General features: G+C 50.1%; 2 protein-coding genes across 5 annotated transcripts in view; both read right to left on the minus strand.

Moving 5' to 3' along the window:
• Positions 1 to 192: 192 nt before the first annotated feature.
• Positions 193 to 12,324, minus strand: LOC114583258 (uncharacterized). 4 transcript variants are annotated; one of them, XM_077917920.1, is made up of 3 exons: positions 12,160 to 12,324; positions 8,068 to 8,184; positions 193 to 6,628 (listed from the first exon to the last, which is right to left on the minus strand). In XM_077917920.1, exons 2-3 carry the CDS (start codon positions 8,147 to 8,149, stop codon positions 3,339 to 3,341), a joined length of 3,372 nt encoding a protein of 1,123 aa, XP_077774046.1. In that variant the 5' UTR covers positions 8,150 to 8,184; positions 12,160 to 12,324; the 3' UTR covers positions 193 to 3,338. The 4 variants fall into 4 exon arrangements, with proteins under 4 accessions (XP_077774046.1, XP_077774045.1, XP_077774047.1 ...); XM_077917919.1 differs by lacking the exon at positions 12,160 to 12,324 and adding an exon at positions 11,069 to 11,285; XM_077917921.1 differs by lacking the exons at positions 8,068 to 8,184; positions 12,160 to 12,324 and adding exons at positions 8,233 to 8,401; positions 11,069 to 11,285.
• Positions 12,325 to 15,024: 2,700 nt separating this feature from the next.
• LOC114582826 (uncharacterized) overlaps positions 15,025 to 21,650 on the minus strand; it is a 32,501-nt gene continuing 25,875 nt past the window's right edge. The window contains exon 7 of the mRNA XM_077917968.1: positions 15,025 to 20,116. Within this exon, the coding sequence (XP_077774094.1) occupies positions 18,806 to 20,116 (1,311 nt within the window). The 3' untranslated portion in view covers positions 15,025 to 18,805. The remainder of the gene's footprint in view (positions 20,117 to 21,650) is intronic.

Consider the following 21,650-nt stretch of genomic DNA (forward strand, 5'->3'; position numbering starts at 1 on the left):
CAGAACAGAGGGCAGCTCTTTTGCCTTTCAAAATAGCTTTATGTCAATTAATCAGCTAAAAACGGCAGCCCCAGTATATCAGTTAATCAACAACAAAAACAGCAGCCCTGGTATGTTTGTTTTTAATCTGCGCCCCCTTCACTTTTATATGCAAAACCGGAGGAAGTAATAATGACGCCAACACAAAAACCATCTGAATAAACCAATCTTGAGTTTGTATTAGTCTCAGGGTTGATACATTCCTAGAATTACAGAGAAAATTCAGTGACAAACCACAGAATTGAATCCATCAAGGGGGGGGGGGACCACCCTTGGAACAGGGAAGAGGTAAGGAATCTTTGCTACCACAACCCCTTCAAAACTAACAGTCGCAGACATAAATATATGGAGAGATTCCTATAGAGTTATCATTTGGATGCTACAGGAGACATTTTGGGTGGGGGACGGGGGAGATGAGATGTTCGCCCTGAGTTACAAAAGATGAGTGCTTAAGGCTACAATCCAGGACACACTTACTTAGGAGTAAACCCCCCACTGAACAAAGCAGGGCTTACTTCTGAGTAGACAGGCCTAGGATTGCGCTGCTGGAAACAAAAGAGGACAACCCCAGCAAATAAGGCTGAGGAGGAAAGGAAGATGATGAGGCCGAAGGAAAGGGTGGAGGGAAACACAAGGAAAAGTATTGATTGAATTAACACTCAATTATATCCCGCTCAGGAGATGCAGAAAGCTTCCGGTGGTCTCTCATCCAAACCAGGGGCAGCCAAAGGTTCATTTGACCAGCCTGCGCAGGGCACAAAGGATTCTGGGACACGCAGTCTTCTGTTCTGCATCTGGGCTCTGCACGAGAAACCAAGGTTTGCATGCTGCTTCAGAGATGCCTTTTGAACCGGTCCACCTTCGGCAGCTACTAAGCCTGCCTGTACAATTGTGCAGGTCCATGGTGCAGCCACATGGCAGGCCCATTGCAGGAGATCTCCGCAGTGCTACAACAAGAAGCAACCCACACGTACAAACAACGGTTCAAATGGCACCCATCTTCATTGGAAGTTCAGAAAATAGCAAGAACGATGCAGCAAAGGATGCATCAGGATTGCACCCCTGCTTATCTAGAGTAGCCCCATTTAACCGTAGAGTGAACAGGCCAGGAGCCTGCGTAGGTTCAGCTGAAGTACATTGTGGGTTGAAGGATGAGGACAACACTGTGAACTATTGCTGTGGGTGGTTCAGAGGAGCTTCAGTCTCAATGAATGTGTAAACTGGCTAGTTCTATGTAGCAGCGGTGGGGAACCTCTGGTGCTCCAGATATTGCTGAACTACGTCTCCCATCAGCCGCAGTATGAATGGCCAATAGTCCATGGGAATCGTAGTCCCAACAACATCTGGATAACCAAAGCTTCCCCACCCTTGCTCTACATTTTCCAAGGTGGGTCTTGTACTCTGTGCTGGAATCTACCCATGTCATGGCTGGTCTCGCTGCCCATGCTACTGAGCTCTCCATCTTACTATGGGTATCATGTGGCCAGGAGTTCCACCTGACGCTGCAGCCACTTTTTCTGCTTTGTTAAGGATCATGCCTCAGCTCACTTGAATAGGTGAGGTAGATGCCAGCACCAGGAAAGAAGTTTAAAATCAAAGCTGTGCCAGGATAAGGGAGATCTGTTTGTTTGTTTGCTTGGGAAAAACCTAACAGCACATTCCTACTCAGAAGTGAGCCCCACTGAATTAAATGGGCCCTGCTCCTGTGTAAAGGAAGTCTAGAAACCCAGACAGATGGGCGGGGTATAAATAATAAATTATTATTATTATTACTATTAATTATTATAGGATTGCAAACAGGTAAAAAAAGGATTCATAGCTATGAACAGCATTCAGAGATTCAGAAAATGTGTTTTTGTCTAGATGGGGCAAGTTAAGAGTCTGCTGCCATATATTTCCTGTGTCAGGGAGTTCCACAGATTGTGTTTGTCTTTGAGGATTATTACTTTATCAGCCCTACAGCACTTTCTATGAGCAAAGACCTCAACGTGGATTGGTGAGGTAGACGTTGGCACTGAATGACTAAGCAAACCTAAAATGTACAGGGATGGGGGGGGGTATTTTTATGTTTTTAAATCTAACTAGGAACCCCCTCTACCCACAGAAAAAGAAATACAACCAGTAGAAGTCAGAAATACACCGAGGACGCAGAAATATGGAGAACCTGCCTCACTTAAGATGTGCCAAGTAGATCCTATCTATTCACACATGTACACAGGAACCCATTTCTGATCATCAGTGTTTTCACCTGAAAGCAGACAGGATGGAACAGTGGAAATGTGAGGCTGGAGAAAAGCCGGTGGGCGGGAGGAGACAGGCTGCCAATGAAATATCCTGGTTTACTTGATGCCATGAACTGGGAAGCAAGCGTGTCATGGAAGGAGGAAGCAAACTCACATTCAAAGACCTAAAACCACCCTCAGCATCCTGCTAAGTGTGGTCAGAACAGAGAAGCAACCACATGTGGCAAGCAGCAGGAGATACAGAACGTACCCCAATGAGCCATTCCAGTATGTTGTATTTTCAGGTGATTAAAAAAAACAAAAACCTCCTATCTCACTTTATTTCACAAAATCTGTCTGCATTGGAATGGCTCTTATAGGAAATACCAAAAAAAAAATTGCAAGGGGAGAAAGATGGACTTTGGAAACTACCCCTCCCACCAGATACAGAAACACACACAGAGAGAGAAACCGTTCCACTTTTTGTACAAGGCCACCTGCTGTCAGCTCCTGGCTAATTCCATGTTTTAAAGCGGGTGGGGGCTAAGCTGAAGCTATCAAGGTGTTGCTAGGACTTCAATTCCCATCAGCTCCAGCAGGCATGGCCAGCGGTCAGAAATGATGGGAGCTGTAGTCCAGCAACATCTGGAGGACCACAAGCTTAGCTACCCTTCAAAGAGACTTGAGCTCATCTGATTCAGAGGGAAAACCAGGGAGGAACGAAGGGGGGGGGGGAAATACCTGAAAAGGAAGAGCCACTGTGTGTTTTGCTGGTAAAGAACCTCGAGGGTTTCCCCAACTTGCATTGTTTGCTGCAGCACCTCCCATTTCGATTCTGCGCATCTGCACAGACCCCCCCCACCCTAATAATAATAATAATGTCTGTAGTATCTTCTCTCCATTGAGGGCATGTCTCCAACCCTGGGCAGACCGAGTTGCCCCAGTTTACCCCTATGTACACCCCACTCTCAGCTTTGACCATCGAACAGGGGGTGGGGAGCGTGACAGAAGACAGAGCATCGCAGGTCACACCTGTCTGGTACTGACCAAATCCCACCAAGACAATCCCCCAGCACTTCAGGGCTGCTCTGCCGTGTGGCTCTGGAGGTGCTGCAGCAATATCGAGCTGTTGCGGGAGATCTTCCCAGGCTCAGAGTGCCCAAAGTATCTGCCCTTCTCCTGCTGCCCATGGCGCTGGCCCAGCACTCCCCCGGCACCCGAGGCTTTCCCCAAATCAAGGTGGAAGTAGGGCTCCGCGGTCTGCAAAGGGTCGCCTAAACTCTGCTTCCCCTCCCCACCACGATCCTTCGGCCGCAGCGATGTGCCCCTTTCAGAGACGTGGTTTTCCCTCTGCAAAAGGACAGCCGAGATCTCAGTGAAGCTCTCCCCGAATTCCAGGGGGCTCCCGGGGTCCCTCTCCTTGCCGCGATTGTTTCTCGGCGGTGGCAGCTGCCGCACGGCCCTGCCTTTCTGCACCGTGTGTTCCATCTGGTGCCGGATCAGAGCCAGCCTCTCCGGGAAGCCCTTCCCGCACTCGGGACACTTCAGCAGCCGCCCCTTCGTGTGGCCGGCCTGGTGGCACGACAAGCCGCCGGCGTCCGCAAAGCTCTGCTCGCAGTCGTGGCACTTGTAGGGCTTGGTGCTCGGGCGGCGGATGAGGGCAGCCATTTCGGTGGAGACCGGAGGAGGTCTGTCGGCGGAAGAAGCTCTCTTCTGCAGCGGAGCAGCAACTAAGCTGTCTTTAAGGGAGCTGTCACCCAGGGGGCCCAGACCAGGCTCTTCTTCGGGTGGGGTTTGTGAGGCGAGAGCTGAGCTGTCCTGGAGGCCCAGCCCACCCGAAGACGCCGCCTCTTCTTCAGGGATGCTCTCAAGTGTGACACCGTCCAGAGTCTGAGCTTTCGGGTGGATTCTCTGGTGCAAAGTAGGCCTCAAGGGGTCGCTAAAGGGCTGTTCGTCCAGTGGGACGCTCTCATGGCGGCTGGACACCACTTTTTCGTTGGAGGGCTGGTCACCAGAGAATATTTTCTGGGCTGTGGTAAAACCTGTGTCAGCAGGCTCGTCCATGGGATCGCTCAGTTGAGTTACAAGATCTGAGTCGGCCCGAGGAGGTTCTCTGGATTCAAGACGTCCGTGCATTTCGTCCCCCAAGCTCTTCTGGTGGAGCAAGAGGCCTTCACGGTCCTCAAAGGCCTGGCCACACCCCAGACACTTCTCGCAGACGTGTTCCCCCCGGTGCCGAGTGAGGGCCAAAAGGCCCTCAAAGCTCTGCTCGCACTGGGGACATTTGTACAAATCCGCTTCCATGTGGGTCATTTGATGGCGGGAGAGGGCTGCGCCATCGGCAAAGGGCTGTCCACACTTGGAGCAGGCGTGAGGCCTCCGCCGGTGGCTCTGCTGGTGGTACTCCAAGGCCGAACTATCCTTGCAGCCTTCCCCACGCCCCAGACAGCCCCACGACGCTTCCCCCTCCTTACACGGCACGAGAGCCATCCCGACAGCAAAGCTCTCCCTGGAATCCCCACGCACCGGCGTCTTCGGGGATCCTGGGCCAAACAGGAGCTCAGAGTCCTCCTTGCACCTCCCGCTCTCCTCGTGCTCCTCGAGTGCCTGGCTGTCGACAAAGCTCTCTCCGCACGCCCCGCAGATGTGCAGCGAGTGTGCTTCTTGGTGCTGCACCAGGGCCAAGCGGTCCTTGCAGTTCTGCCCGCAGACGCCACATATCCAAGATTCATGGTTCTCCTGATGGCAGGCTAAGGCACCGGAGTCCCCAAAGCTCCTCCCACATTCGGTACAGATGTAAGAAGTGTGGCTTTCCTGGTGCTGCGCTAACTTGGCACCATCTTGGAAGCTCTCCCCGCATATGTTGCAGACGAGGGGGACGTGGCCTTTCTGGTGCTGCATGAGTCCGGCTGCATCTTTGCACTCTGGCCCGCACATGGCGCAAGTGGCGCCGCTCTCTGGGTGCGATGCCGGTGCATGGCTTTCCCCACAGGTTTCCTCCAGGCCCTCTGGCTCTCTGGCACCTCCTTTGCTGCTGCATTTCCCGTCCTGCTGCTGCTGATGGCACTGCAGCTCCTCTTCCTGGGCAAAGCGCCGCCCACAGCCGTGGCAGACGTGGGGCCGCTCCTCCATGTGGATGCGCTGGTGGGTGATGAGGTTGGAGCTCTGGGAGAAGCGCCGCCCACACTCCTCGCAGTGGTAGGGCCGCTCGCCCGTGTGCGTCCGCCGGTGCTGCGTGAGGTGAGAGCTGCGGACGAAGGCCTTGCCACAGTCAGGGCAGGCGTAGGGCTTCTCGCCCGTGTGGATGCGCTGGTGGCGGATGAGGGTGGAGCTCATGCCAAAGCACTTGCCGCAGTCGGCGCAGCGGTAGGGCTTCTCCCCCCGGTGGATGCGCGAATGCAGCGTGAGGTTGGAGGCCAGCGAGAAGCTCTGCCCGCACTCCCCGCAGGCGTAGGGGCGGCTCTCGCTGTGGCAGCGCCGGTGCCGCTCCAGCGCCGAGCTGAGCCCAAAGGTCTTGCCGCAGTCAGCGCAGCGGTATGGCTCCACCCCCATGTGCAGGCGCTGGTGCTTGACCAGGGTGGCGCCGTGGCCGAAGCGCTTGCCGCACTCCTGGCACTGGTAAGGCTTCTCGCCCGAGTGCGTCCGCTGGTGTTGGATGAGCTCCGAGCTCTGGATGAAAGTCTTGCCGCAGTCGTTGCAGCGGAAGGGCTTCTCCCCGGCGTGGATCTTGCGGTGCTTGACCAGGTTGGCACTCTGGGTGAAGCCCTTGCCACACTCGTCGCACTTGAAGGGGCGTTCGCCCGTGTGCGTGATCTGGTGTTGGATGAGGTCAGAGGAGCGGTAGAAGCTTTTCGGGCACTCCGGGCAGCGATAGGGCTTCTCCCCCGTGTGGCTGCGCTGGTGTTTGATGAGGTTGGTGCTCTGAGAGAAGGCCTTGCCGCACTCCCGGCACACGTAGGGCTTCTCCCCAGTGTGGGTCCGCTGGTGCTGGGCCAGGTTGGAGCTCCAGGAAAAGGCCTTGCCGCAGTCTCCGCAGACGTAGGGCTTCTCACCCGTGTGTGTCCGCCGGTGCTGCACCAGGTGGGAGCTCTGGGTGAAGGACTTGCCGCAGTCGGCACACGTGTTGGGGCGCTCGCCCGTATGGATGCGCCGGTGGCGCACCAGCTTCGACCACTGGCTGAATGCTTTCCCGCACTCGCCGCAGGGGTACGGGCGCTCCCCCTTCCCGCGTTGCGGAGGGGCCGCGGCTGGCGAATCATCATCCCCGACGCGGCGTCCGGGCTCCATACATAAAATGCCCTCTTCTTCTTCCTCTTCCTCCTCCTCCTCCTCCACCTCCTTCAAGGGCTCCATCTTCTCAGCATCACCTGGCAAAGAGGCAAAGAAGGAAGAAGGAATCAGAAACGGGGAGGTCTCAAAAAACCTGAAACAGGCAGAAACTTTAATCTGCCAGAGCTCAGCTGTGCAAAGGTTTGGGACGCCACCCACACAGGATTCCCTTCAACATACAAAACAGTCTCAGAGTACAGGCCCATCTAAAGGTAAAGGTAAAAAAGGTAAAGGTGAAGGACCCCTGGACAGGTAAGTCCAGTCAAAGGCAACTACAGGGTTGCGGCGCTCATCTCGCTTTCAGGCCGAGGGAGCTTGCGTTTGTCCACAGACAGCTTTCCAGGTCATGTGGCCAGCAGGACTAAATCCCTTCTGGCGCAACGGTTTCCGAGATGGAAACCAGAGCGCATGGAAATGCCATTTACCTTCCCGCTGCAGCAGTACCTATTTATCTACTTGCGCTGGTGTGGCTTTCGAACTGCTAGGTTGGCAGGAGTTGGGACAGAGCAACGGGAGCTCACTCTGTCGTGGGGATTTGAACCACCGACCTTCCGATCGGTAAGCCTAAGTAGCTCAATGGTTTAGACCACAGCGCCACCCGCGTCCCTACAAGCCCATCTATCCCATTTCTAGCCACCCTGGAACTGAGCTTGTTCCCCAGTACCGTTCTGTTTTGGGGAGACCCCGTGGACTTGGTTCTGCATCAGCTCGAGCATTTAACTAATCACCCATTTGGAAGCTAGGAAGGGTATTTTCCTCCCCAGACCAGGCAAGTTATTAAATCAGGAATTAATACCTCCCACACAGACTGGCTGCCCCCATGCAGCTTCCTAGACACACACAAACACACCAACCGGCTGGTCTTTTGGATCCCGTCAGTGCTTCATGCACTTGAGTTAATGATGGATGTTGCTGTTTAATTCATCAAGTCATTCGTCGCCATTTAATACATTGCCTTTAATTAATATATCTTTTGGTTGTAAAGGACTTGAAACGTTCTTGAATTATGAGCGGTATCTAAATGCTGTTGCTCTTAAATGAACGCAGAACGCAGATTCTACAACCCCCGCCATCCCTGACCATTGGCCCTGCTGGCCGGGGCTGATGGCATTTGGAGTCCAACAAAATCTGGAGGGCTACAGACTCCCCACCCTTGATCTATAAGTGAGGTTAGAGAGCCTGATGGAAGTGGGAGTTGCAGGAAGTCACAATTTGTTGACTTTTGAGGAATGGGAGATTTCACAAGAGTGAAATCCTAGAATTCAAGAAACAACCTGGGAAGTGAAGGGGGGGTGTGGCTGGGGAAATCTAAACCTTTGGAAGGAGAGGGGGAAATATGTGCTGCAATGGATATGGATGGGAGAGAGAGGTGGGTCTGGAGCCCTCCAATCCCAGATGAATGGCATGAGAGGGATGGTGGTATGGACCTTATATCCCCTCTTTTCAAGACAAGCCATTCCACTTTCATCGTTCTCACCTGCCTGGGTGATTCTCAGGGTCTCCCCGTCCTCCAAAGTTCCAGGTCCGTCAAGATCGCTTGCCTCCTTTGTTCCATCCATGTGGGATGCTGCGGCAGGAGCATCTTCTAGGGGACCTGCAGACCCAAAAGTGAAAAACAACAGGCTAAGTCCATGCGCCTTACCCAAGATGTTGAGAAATCTCCTTTCTATCAGGGTCAACAGCACTAAGCCATATCAGTCGCATTCAGGCCGTGTGCTGGGGAATCCTGCGGTTCCTCTACGTAATAGGAGATCAATACCAGTGAAAGGCAGCTCGCTCCTTGGTGCCAATCATCCCCCGATCACAGAGAGCTGCAAGCCAACAAGTGTGTTTGGAACTCGCTCCTGCAGGAAGCATTGATGGCCAACTTGAGATGGCTTTTAAAGGGGATTAGACAAATTCACCAAGAATTAAGGACTGGTAGCCATGATGAGCTATGCCCATAAGCAGGACGTATTTGCACTCTCCCCATAAGCAGGACGTATTTGCACTCTCCCCATAAGCAGGACGTAATTGCACTCTCCCCATAAGCAGGACATAATTGCACTCTCCCCATAAGCAGGACATAATTGCACTCTCCCCATAAGCAGGACATAATTGCACTCTCCCCATAAGCAGGACGTAGTTGCACTCTCCCCATAAGCAGGACATAATTGCACTCTCCCCATAAGCAGGACATAATTGCACTCTCCCCATAAGCAGGACGTAGTTGCACTCTCCCCATAAGCAGGACGTAGTTGCACTCTCCCCATAAGCAGGACGTAATTGCACTCTCCCCATAAGCAGGACGTAATTGCACTCTCCTCATAAGCAGGACGTAATTGCACTCTCCCCATAAGCAGGACGTAGTTGCACTCTCCCCAAAAACACAACGTAATTGCACTCTCCCCATAAACAGGACGTAATTGCACACTCCCACCTGAAATTCTCTGAAGACTGATCCTGCAGGTAACATGTTGCCAGCATAGCTAGTGGCATGATTTTAGCATCTACGGGCACGTCTTTAAAAACAAAAAGCTACATGCATCGCCCAAAAAAGAAAGAGACTGGGGAACATTAGCTCCATAGGTGACACCCACTACCCAGCATCCTGTTCTCTGCCAGCCCAGCCCATAGAGAGGGGGCACCATGGACTGAACATTCCTAGGTCCAAGAGATTCCTGGCTCTCCAGTTGCTAACCAAAAAGCGGGGGAGTGGCAGCTGTGGCAATGGCTTGCTCAGGGTGGTTCAAAAATATACAAAACAGCAATGCACACAATATAGCATTCACACCTCCAGTTGGTTCCACTATAGCACAGCAGAATGCAAAAAGCTTGTTTTTATATTTATAAATATAGATATCTATCCAGAATTTAAAGCAAACTTGGACAGCTAACCTAACACTCATGTGATTCTTTGCCCCATCAGTCTAACCCAGGAACAACGCCACAGCCAAGCAGACATTGCTGGTTTTACTTGGGACAATTTCTTTGAGATTTGTTGCCCCAGTTTCAAGCCCTTATCACAAGTGAAGGGACCCAGCGCAGCAGAGGGTCTGTGCAAAACAGGGAAGCCACCAAGGACCCAAACAGCTCTAGCACCTTAGTAAAGACACACGTGCGAGGGACAGGTCCTGTTTCTGCCTTTGTCTCTAGAGGCTACTAGGAAACTCAGCCTTGGCAGCTGGGAACTGGCAACAAACGCCCACTTGAGAGAGGGCCAAGTCCAGATACAAAGTCCTCACTCCCTGGTTCCTTAGCGCCATGTGCTCTTAATTTACGCTGCCCTCATGATGGGGACTTGCCACAATTCGCAAAGGTGGGGAAGTGGGGAAAAGAGAAAATAACAATAATCAATTTAACTCAGGGAAGTGGGCAGATTCCAAACGGGTTGCAAGTATGAAGTGCGTACAAACAGACACTTTAGCACTGAAGGTGAAGGCCACATCCGCACAGTACATTTAAAGCACTGCTATACCACTGTGGGTCAAACCACAGAGCCTAGGACTTGCCGATCAGAAGGTCAGCGGTTCGAATCCCCGTGACAGGGTGAGCTCCCGTTGTGCGGTTCCTGCTCCTGCCAACCTAGCAGTTAGAAAGCACGTCAAAGTGCAAGGAGATAAATAGGTACCGCTCCGGCGGGAAGGTAAACGACGTTTCTGTGCGCTGCTCTGGTTCTCCAGAAGCGGCTTAGTCATGCTGGCCACATAACCTGGAAGCTGTACACCGGCTCCCTCGGCCAATAAAGCGAGATGAGCGCCACAACCCCAGAGTCGGTCACGATTGGACCTAATGGTCAGGGGTCCCTTTACCTTTATACCACTTTAAACAGTCCACACGCCCACACCCTGAATCCTGGGAACTGTCATTTGTTAAGGGTGCTGAGAATTGATAGGGGACCCCCATTCCCCCTCACAGAGATGCAATTCTTTTTGAGTCAGACTCTTAGTTCATTAGCACAAGTGGGGCGCATGGTTTATTCTGGCCCAGGCAGTTCTGCAGGGCCCCAAGCCAAGGTCTTGCCCAGCCCTGCTAGATTCCCCATCCCCACACACAAGATCTCTTGCAACTGGCAAGGCCAGCCATTGAGCCTGGGACCACGCCTGCATGCAGAACACTCACTTTGCCATTGAGCAGTGGGCAGCTGGCTGAGCCAGAGATCAGCTGCATCTTAACCGCTCGTCTTGGCAGATCTCACCCCTTACTCAGGACATGGTGGCACTTCCTTCTGCGTAAACAAAGTTTAGGATTGTGCTGCACAGGTTTACCTCAGCTAAAGAGTTGTGCGATGGGCTTCGCAAATGTCCAGAGCTCCCTTTCTTTCTTTTTTTTAATTAAAAAAAACAAGGAACCTGTGACCTTTGGACATTGCTGAACTAATTCTGGCTGACCACCTGGGCTATCCCTGTATGTACTCTGAAATGCACTGGTCACTGACTTTTACTGCTGATCTTACATTAATGCAAAACTTGTTAATGAAAACTACTGTCCACACAAACCTGCCCGAGTTCTGAGATCTTCAGGGAAGACCCATCTCTCGGTTCCGTCAGGCTCACAGGCAGCAGGGCCTTCTCGGTGGCAGCTCCCAGACTTTGGAACTCTCTTCCTAGAGAAGTTAGACTGGCTTCCTCCTTGTCCTTCTGCCAGCAGGTGAAGGCTTTCTTGCTCCAACAAGTGTTTGGGAACCAACTGCTTTTAATAAGGGGGCCGGGGCCGTGCTGTATGCTTTTAATATATCTAAGAGAGAAAGAGTTTTAATTATACTGATGTTTAATTGTTTTTCATGATTTTTTCCGTATGTTTTTAGCTGTTCTTATTTTATCTGTAGCCCATGCAGAGTCCCTGCCAGAAGAAATGACAGGGTATAAATAAATATAACTATCATTATTATTATTATTATTTGGGGAAAGCAACAGAAGAATTGTACAAGAAGGATCAGTGGTCTATACAGAGTTAGGGGGTTAATAGATGATGATTCACAGCTAAGGAGCAAAAAAGGTTGTGTCCCTTCTTTTGGCATGAGACACCCACCCACTTACCCAGGTGTTAGCACCCCACAATATGGTTCTCTGTCCACAACTGCTTCAGAAGACACACGCACACACAAACGCTCCTGAAATACCCGCTGTATTTCACAAAGCTTAACACAGAATAAATGGCACTTCCCCTTGTTCTCATGGTTAGAATCAACAACGCAGATCAGGAACGCTTCTTCATCTGCTTAAATGTGCCTTGCCGAGCAAATACGAAAATCCCTCTCTCAGGCTGCAATCCTATGCACGCGTACTTTGGAGTAAACCGCGCTGGAACCCAAGGGCTCCGATCGCGTCGCTAACTCCCCTCCCCAGGCTACGACAAGGAGATCGAAGTGATCTGAAGTACAACGCTGCCGATCTCCCGGTGCCAGCCCACTAAATAATGACTTATGTTTTGATCCTTTGCAAAAAACAAAACAAAAGCAAAATCCCTGCATTTGGCCTGTCCACACAACCGCCAACGCCAACACCCGTCTCTTTTGTTTGCAAAATTAAAAATTAAAAAATAGAAATGCACCCATTTCTCAGCTCTTGCAAGACACCCTAAAACTCACCATCGCAGCTGCCGCTGCCTCAGAGGTCTGCAGCTCTGGGGAGATCTTGCCCCCCACGGGGACCCCCCCTCCCCATAAGGCCAGGGGAGCCCCCCGCCCCCAGCTCCCTGTGCACCGCAGTAACCCTGTCTCCGCTCACCAGCCACCAGGGCTCAGGGTGACTGGGAGGGAGCGAGTCAGAGGAAGTTCCCTCCTCTGCACGGTCCCCCTCTTCCGCCGCTTGCAGGCAGGGAATGGAAGGGAGAAAGAGAAGGCATTCTCTATGGTGGTTAACCATTTCAATTTAAAGAGGCAGCTGGCCGGGGCCGGGGCTCCTGGCTTGCTTTCTGGGACGGAGCAGGCTCTGGGAGGAATCGCTTGGCTGCAGCTCCGGGAAGGCGCATTGCGCCCTCGTGGGCGCATTCGATTTCCAAGGAGCGCAGTGGATTTGGGGAACTAGGATCAGCTCGGCGCTCTTCTGCAAAGCGGTCCAGACCAGAGCGATAAGCGCCGGGAGCCAAGATGCCCCAACCCCCTTCCTCTTTTTTGTATATAAATTTTAATAAGCTTTCTTATTTACAATTCAATATATTCATTTTCCTTAAGACATCAACGACTTCCCTTCTCTTTCCGTGGTTCATTTTACATATCATAAATCCCTGCGTATTTTACAAAAACTATACCATTCAATATTCCATTATTGCATCCATCAAAACTGATTTACACTGCTGAATTTATCTTAATGCTGCCAGCGTTTTCACCTATACACAATTATTTCCCATATATTCAATAAACGTTATCCAATCTTCTTTGAACGTATGCTCTTCTGGTTCTCTTATTCTATGTGTTGTCTGTGAGTTGTGCATATTTCTCTCTTCTTTTTACAGATGCAAAGGGCTCGTTTACAAAGCTTTAATACCTCCTCGGGCGAGATATTTAATTTGTGGTCCTTCTTTCCCATCTGGCTGGAGAAAGCTGCTCCTGTTGGATTTCTGGCTGCCGTGGGGAATTTGGGAGGGTGGGAGGTGGTAGCCGTATTGTGGGAAAGGGCAAGAGGTTGAAAGCTGTCCACCACCAAAGAGAGAGAGAGAGAGAGAGAGAGAGTCTCCTAAGGGTGTGGAAGCAGTTTGTGGTTCTTCTTGGAATTAGCATGGTGTTTCCCCAGGCTAATGAAGAAATTATTTTTTAATCAAGCAATCAGACCAACACAAGCGCTCCTTGAGTGCATTTAATTGTTTAATTAGCCGGTAGGCAGCCTTGCTTGCTCACTGTAGTCAGGCAGGTTGATTTAAGGAAAGCGATGACAGCCGGGATTTCCCAGACCAAAAGACAAAATCCACAGATTTTCTTTGAACATCCCTTCGCCCTGTTCCATGTGCAAAATGAAGACGTCATGTGCGCAAAGCAGGGTCTTTATTGCAGTTGCCCCCAAGATTTGGGAAGCTTTTAATGTCTGGTGTTTCATTGTGTTTTTATATTCTGTTGGAAGCCTGCCCAGAGTGGCTGGGGCAACCCAGATGGGCGGGGTATAAGTAATAAATTTCTTAAGATGATTATGATTAACCTCCTGGAGTTGGGTGATGATATTGGCGCTAATCTGCTATTGTTGGTCTGTGTGTTCTAATCATATTTTAATTTGACCGTTTTATTCTTGTTACATCTGTTTAGTTTACTGTGATTGTTATGGCTACTGCTATTAATTATAATTTTAATTTCTTACCCACCCTTCATCCTCAGGTCCCTCGGGAGGTTAAAACACAACATTAACAGCACTGTGGGTTAAACCACAGAGCCTAGGACTTGCCAATCAGAAGGTCAGCAGTTCGAATCCCTGTGACGGGGTGAGCTCCCGTTGCTCGGTCCCTGCTCTAGCAGTTTGAAAGCACGTCAAAGTGCAAATAGATAAATAGGTACTGCTCCGGCGGGAAGATAAACGGCATTTCCGTGCGCTGCTCTGGTTCGATAGAAGCAGCTTAGTCATGCTGGCCACATGACCCGGAAGCTGTACGCCAGCTCCCTCGGCCAATAAAGCGAGATGAGCGCCACAACCCCAGAGTCGGCCACGACTGGACCTAATGGTCAGGGGTCCCTTTACCTTTAAAGATTTATTATTTAAAAATACAACCACAAAACATAGGGTGGGACCTGAAAATGTACACCTCATGTATCAAAGGCCAGGGTAAAGAGATGTATCTTCAGCATTCACCCCGAACTGTATAAAGAAGTTGCCAGATGGCTGCACCTCTGTGGGGAGGGAGTTCCACAACTTAGGGGCTACCACAGAGAAGGCCCTCTCCAGGCCCACCAGCCAGAGCTTCTGAGGGTGGCAGAACCACCAAGAAGGTGGGCTTTTAGGTATGTGGGGACAGTCCAGGATTCACAGAAGTTTCTGATTTGATCCTGGAATGTCCGGCTTTTCCTTAGGACGTCCCTTCATCAGACTTCATCAGTCCCTTCATCAGTATTGCTTTTGTAGCTGCATCCTAGCTGAAGGGTGTGCATGCATACATCTTGGCTGATTATGAAAATCTAATTGCATATAATTAAGAACAACGAAGCATGGAAAGACGTATTGGCCCCTGCGAAGAAATCCCTTTCTGCATGTTCATATAAGGGTAGCCAACTTGGTGCCCTCCAGATCAACTCCAACTCCCATCAGCCACAAGCTGCATGGTTAACGGTCAGGAATGATGGGAGCTGTAGTCCACAAAATCTGGAGGGCTACCCATTACGAATTCATGGAAATACCTGTCTGAGAGAGGGCGGATAACTCCAGAGAAACAGTAGAGAACAGACCCAAAGTTTATGGAATAGGAGAGCCCCAAGACTCAAACAGTGCAGAGACTACAATCCTGAAGTTCAGTAAAAAAGAGATGTACACTGAGGTGTGCCCATACGTCTTTATTACAAGCAAGTGAAAGAGGCACAAACCGGTGAATGAGATAACTCAGTTATGCTACATTCTTAATCGAGGGATGTCTCTCATCCCTGGGGAACAGGAAGCAGACGTCCATTCTGTTCCTTCTCAGGGTTTTCGCATCAACATCTTGAAAACAGCTTGATTGCTCAAGAATCTGTGAAGGCGTGTTTCAGCCGCTCTAGCTCTCCTGCTGTTCACAAGAGAGGTTTTTTCCTCTAGAAAGGGCTGCCCACCTACCTTACCCAGAATACTGAAAAGCTAATTTCTACCTCTCTGAGAGAAAGTGAGGCATTGACAAGCTCACAGCACTGCCCTCTCCAACCCAGTTGGCTCTCGATTCCCTGTTCTGGAACCAGTGACAAAACACAGGAGAATCAGGCTAACTCTGCAGTTCCCAACATGGTGCCTGTGGGCACCACAACACTCTCAAACAACACCCTTGCTGCTCCCAGCTCCCTGCTGCTCCCAGTTCTCAATGGTTTTATTTTTTCTTGGGATTTGGTTTGTTGGAAGTTGTTGGGTCTTTGCATACCGTCACCTGCTTTTGTGTTCTATTTGTTTACAGGTGTGTGCAGGTGTTCTACCTTTTGTCTGGAGGGGGCGTCATTATGAGGATTGCCGACTTTTCTTCTGTGAAATGGGCATTTTGTGGAACCCGCAACAGTTTCTTAGATTTCCAAACGTGCCCCCCCCCACTCTAACTAATAGGATTCACTGCCTTTCTCAGACTTGGGGAAGGAATCAAGAATGCCAGCCTTTCTCTTAAGAGCCTATTCTCTCAGACGTTCCCTTTCCTCCTGGTGTATATCCTCCGGACAAAGCTGGAAGCAAAGAACAATGCTTCCTCACAACTGTTTGTCCTCACCTCAAGGGAAGAGTGAAGAATAAAGGCCCCTCTTCTCAACCAGAAACAATTATGTTTATCTCTTTGGCAAGAGGAGGTGGGCACAGGGGTAGTGTTAACAGGTGCAGGGCATGTGGAAGATTTGCTTGCCAGAACGCAACTATTTGGCAGAGACTAAAATAACTAAAAAGAAAAATTCAGAGACTAGTGCTTGGGATTTTTCCCTCCTAAAAGTGAAGGGTGAAAGAATGTTTAGAAGGCAGCAATTAAATGTAATTACCTTTGGAAAGCTGAAGATCAGCAGTTGAAACTCTTCCAAGCACCAATTATAACTAAAAAAACAACATATCATTTAAACCGGCATTTCAAACAAAAGAAATCACTGGAGTGATTACCAGTATGTCCTTAAAATATATGTACTGTACTGAGTTCCCAGTACAAATCCAGTTACTAGGCTTCCCCACCTATCTGTGAGTATAGGATACTGAACTCAATGGGATTTACTTCTGAATGACATTTAGAGGATTGGAGTGGAAATTCTACTAAAAGCAATGCTATGGATTAAGGGTGACGTAGCTCATGTGTCCCATTGAATGTGCAGGCCAATCCTATACATGTCCACTCAGACTGCATTCACACAACACATTTCAAGCACTGTAATACTGCTTTAAACAGTTGTGGGCTCCCCCAAAGAATTCTGGGAGCTGCTGTTTGTTACAGGTGCCCAAAGTTGTTACAGGTGCCCTATTCCCTTCACAGAGCTACAATTTCCAGAGATCCCTTGAAGAGGGTTTGATTGCTAAAGGAGGGGAACGGGAGGCAACCTAGCAGCTTTCAGGACACTTAACGAACTACAGCTCCCAGCATTCTTTGGGGGAAGCCATGGCTGCTTAAAGTGGCATCAGAGCATTTTAAGTGTGTGGTTTGAATGTGAGGTAAGCTCCATTCAGTTCCAGAGAGACATGCAGCTGAATAGCGTACATATTTATTCAGAAGAGAACACGGCTAAGATCAACCATGCAGCCTGATATGGCAGTGATTCACAATTAGCTAAGTATCGCAGACCCCCTGTTTTTCAAAAGGAAAGCCACGGACCTCCTACTTTTGAAAAAAATTATATTTCCATGGTCTTTTTTGTTACGTGAATGGTGCCACGGACCCCTTGGGTGGGTTTTGTGGACCCCCTGGGGTCTGCAGCCCACCAACAGGGAGCCACTGCTATACAGAAATTAACTGACCAAGCCCAAATGAAATCAATAAGCCCACCAAAATCTCCCCAGGATCAAGCTGTCTTTAACAACTAAATTTAATTTGACAGGAACCGTTGGGTTGTATCCAATTATTAGTTATTCCCAGAGTAGACCCAAATAAATTAATGGGCATGATTATGTCCATTAATTTCAGTGGGTTTATTCTGGGTTCTACATTGGTAGAACTCAACGTAGGGAAATTAATCAACAATACTAGAACTATTTAAAATGTACTCTTGCTTCTCTCCTAACTGTATAAAATAGTATTATATGTGTGTCAACTGAATTAGACATAATGTATTAATCATTCTAAAGATGTACACAGGTCCCACTATCCGAATATAATGCATTCTCAGGAAATCATTCGTTCGGTGAGTATTTGCATAACGAGTCAACAATTTCCATTGATTCCTATGGGGAAATTTCTATTGTGTTCCCAACCATGGAACTTAAGAGTTCAAAATTACAAAAGAACAAAAAAACAGGAAAACCCTCTGAAATCCTACAAAAGGCAAATATTTGTCTGATTTCTCCCTCTTTTTTACTCCCCTGCCACCATGGTTTCTGGCAAAACAACCACGGACCAGCAAAACACAAAAAAGTAAGGCTCGTTTAAGGCAACTTTGTTCTACACACAGGTCTGGCTGTTTGGCTATGTGAATCTGCAGTGTGTATGACGAGTTTGGGTAGAAATTCCTCATTTTTGGATAAGTGAATTTTCGAATGAGTATTTGGATAGCGGGACCTATGGATTTTTACATGTACATTTCACATTTAGCTCTGAATGCCACGAACTACTGCAGCAGTTTTCCATTTTCCTCAGCGATTTCCTCCTAAGTTGATTAAAAATAAATAAATCAGAGGTTTTATATCTTGGAAGAGGAATTAATTGGAGATGTCATGTGCTCTAGAAGGGCCATGAATAAATCAGTGACAGTAAAATTGACAGGATTATTGGAGGGAAGAGTGCCTCCAAAGAGGAACATTTCCTCTTCTGCCTCTTGTACGCCCATGTTAATATTAGGGAGCATTTCTGAGGGAGAAAGATGTTCCCTGAAGACAAACATACAAGAGGTTATGATATTTTTGTCTTCAACTTTCCACCCATTTAAAATGTCTCTCACACAGGATTTTCCTTTTCCTCTACTACATGGGTAGGCAAACTAAGGCCTGGGGGCCGGATCCGGCCCTCTTTCGGTCCGGGAATCAGCGTGTTTTTACATGAGTAGAATGTGCCCTTTTATTTAAAATGCATCTCTGGGTTATTTGTGGGGCATAGGAATTCATTCTTTTTCTTTTTTCAATTATAGTCTGACCCCTCACAAGGTCTGAGGGACAGTGGACCGGCCCCCTGCTGAAAAAGTTTGCTCTACTACATGGGCCTGCTTTCTGCTGACCCTAATTTCCATATTCACACCTTCTGTGATTCAAAATGGCCACCCAACTTAGGAAACAGCTGCCCCACTCCCTCTGCCACACCATTCTCCAAAGCAGCATTATGATGCTACAGGATTCGCTCCCCACCCAAGTACCATTTTTGCCTGCCACCATTTCCTCAGAATTCCCTCCGCCTTATAAGCCTCTGCTATTCCCCTCAGCCTCGTGCCAAATTAGTCACACTCTATGTTCCGCTGTGGAAGAATCCTTCGCCATTCAAGTCTCATCCCCTGCTGAAGGTACCAGCTTGTTCTTCATTGCTAATGTAGCTGCTTCTCCCGCAAGACCAGCAGTTGAGGCCCCTCCCCTGAAATGCGCCTTTTGGTGCCGCGTGTACTGCAGGAGGTATCGGAAGCGCTTCCCGCATTCCTGGCACGCGTACGGCAGTTCCCCGGTGTGGATACGCTGGTGCTGCACAAGAGCCGAGCTCTGGCAGAAAGCCTTCTCGCAGCGTGGGCATTGGTACGGCCTCTCACCGGTGTGGATGCGCTGGTGTTGCGACAGCGCCGAGCTGTGCCCAAAATGGCGCCCGCAATCCTTGCAAGCGTACGGCCTCTCGCCAGTGTGCACCCGCTGGTGCTCCAGCAGCTTGGAACTCTGGGAGAAGCCGTGCCCACAGTCCTCGCATCGGTACGGCCTCTCACCGGTGTGGACTCTCTGGTGTTGCGCCAAGTGCGAGCTCTGCCGGAAGCTCTTCCCGCAGTCGCTGCAGATGTAGAGGGTTTGGTGGCAAAGCTGCGGGGTCGTCCCGTTTTGGTGGGTCTTTTGATGCAGTGCCAAATGCGCCCTCTGGCTGAAGGCGCGCCCGCAATCCGGGCACTGGAAGGGGCGTTCGCCCGTGTGGACTCGGCGGTGCTGCAAGAAGTGCGAACTGACGCCGAAGGTCTTCCCGCAGTCCTCACACTCGAAGGGCTTTTCTCCGGTGTGGACCCTCTGGTGACGCAGCAGGGTGGAGCTGAGGCCAAAGGACTTGCCGCAGTCCATGCACTCATAAGGCTTCTCCCCAGTGTGGGTGACATGGTGTTGGATCAGAGTGGAGCTGAGCGAAAAGGACTTGCCGCATTCCTTGCACCGGAAAGGGCGCTCCCCGGTGTGGGTCCGCTGGTGCTGGGTGAGGGAGGAGCTCTCGGAAAACGTCTTGCCGCAGGCGCGGCAGGCGAAAGGGCGCTCCCCAGTGTGCACCCGCCGGTGGTTCAGCAAGTTGGAGTTGCGGTTGAAGCACTTGCCGCAATCGGGGCATTTGTACGGTTTCTCTCCCGTGTGGATGATCTGGTGCTGGATGAGGGTGGAGCTGAGGGAAAAGGACTTCCCGCAGGTGCCGCAGTTGTAGGGCCTCTCCCCCGTGTGGACCCGCTGGTGCTGAATGAGGTTGGAGCTCCGGCCGAAGCACCTGCCGCAATCGGGGCATTTGTACGGCTTCTCGCCCGTGTGCGTCCGCTGGTGCTGGAGGAAGGTCGAGCCCCGGGTGAAGCATTTGCCGCAGGCGCCACACTTGTAGGGCTTCTCTCCGCTGTGGATGCGGCGGTGCTGGCCCAAGATGGAGCTGGTGCCAAAGCATTTCCCACATTCGGGGCACCTGTATGGTTTGTCAGGCACAGAAGGGGAAACGGGCAGGGTGGCCATGAGGGACGATTCGCGGTTGACGTCCCGTTGACCGGTGCTAATGTCGAAGTCTCTGCCACCATCGCTGGCATCCAAGCAGAGAACACGGTCCTCTCCATCGTCCGTATCAGAAACAAAGTCCCCAATGGAATCTCCATCTGCTTCTGCCTCCACCTCTGGAGAGACACTTCGGGTTCCTTCCACATCCGTGTGGAAAGCTTGACTAGGGCTTCCACCCGTGTCTTGGTTAATGTCACCGTCCACGTCAGAAGACAAATCTTGGGCACCCTCCTCATCTAGATAGACATGCAGATCATTCGCCCCATCTAAATCCCCATTGGCTTGCGGAGGATCATTCCAGTTGCTGCCACAAGTTTGCTTACACTCTGTGTTTGAGTGCAACTTGATTATTTTCTTGATCTCGTCAATGTCCAACTCTGGGTGGGATCTCTGTTCTCCTTCAGCGTCCAAGCCATCACGACATCTGCTACGGACGTCTTGTTTGGGTACATTTTGTAACCCAGCTTGGTATCTGGTATCCCCACCACCTTCCAAACCATCAATAAGCTGTTTGCTTTCAACACAGCATCTGCCCTCATAGCATCTCCCGTACATATTGACTGAAACGCCCACGTTGCTGGGAATGGTGTGCAGTCACAACTCTAGGGTGACGTTCCTCATCGCATTGATGCTCCTCACTGAAAGACAGGCACAAGGTACCCCTGAACATCTCCTGGAATCTGGAATCGGGGTGGCCATTTTCTTCTTTCATTAAAGGAGCAGCATATCCCTCACACATGGTCTGCAGGCAACGAGAATGAAAGGAATCAAGAAACTAAGCTCACATTCTTGCCTTGGTTAGTGTGCAAAAACTGCCCCAGAGGAAAACTTGCTCTTTCAGATAAAGATATACATCAGGGATGGGGGAACCTGTGACATTCCAGGTGTTGCTGGACCACAACTGACATCAGCCCTAGACTCCAGAGAGCCACCACAGGTTCCCCACCTCTGAAATATTAAAGATGCACTTAATAGACCTTTGCAGTTGGTCACAGATCTGGGTCAGAAGCACAGTTTATGGTCTCCAGTTGTCTAGAGCTCACTTCCCATGGTGTGGGGGAGGGGACCCAAACATCCCACCACTGCAGACTGAAAAAAGGAGACAGAAATGTGGTATGAATAGAAATAAATTACTTCAATCACTCACGTTATTTTAAAAAGAAGCTAGGATAGTTCAGTTGGTAGAGCATGAGACTGCGAATCTCAGGGTTGTGGGTTTGAGCCCCATGTTGGGTAAAAGATTACCGCATTGCAGGGGGTTGGACTAGATGACCCTCAGGGTTCCTTCCAATTCTATGATTCTATTATTTTTAGCATTTCTTATAAAGCCGATTTCTTATTTTAGTACTTCTTTGTTGGAAATACATCTTCAAACGATGTCTAAGAACTATGTATACTA

This window comes from Podarcis muralis, chromosome 13 (genome assembly GCF_964188315.1).
Source record: "Podarcis muralis chromosome 13, rPodMur119.hap1.1, whole genome shotgun sequence".
In the NCBI taxonomy this organism is placed as follows: domain Eukaryota; kingdom Metazoa; phylum Chordata; class Lepidosauria; order Squamata; family Lacertidae; genus Podarcis; species Podarcis muralis.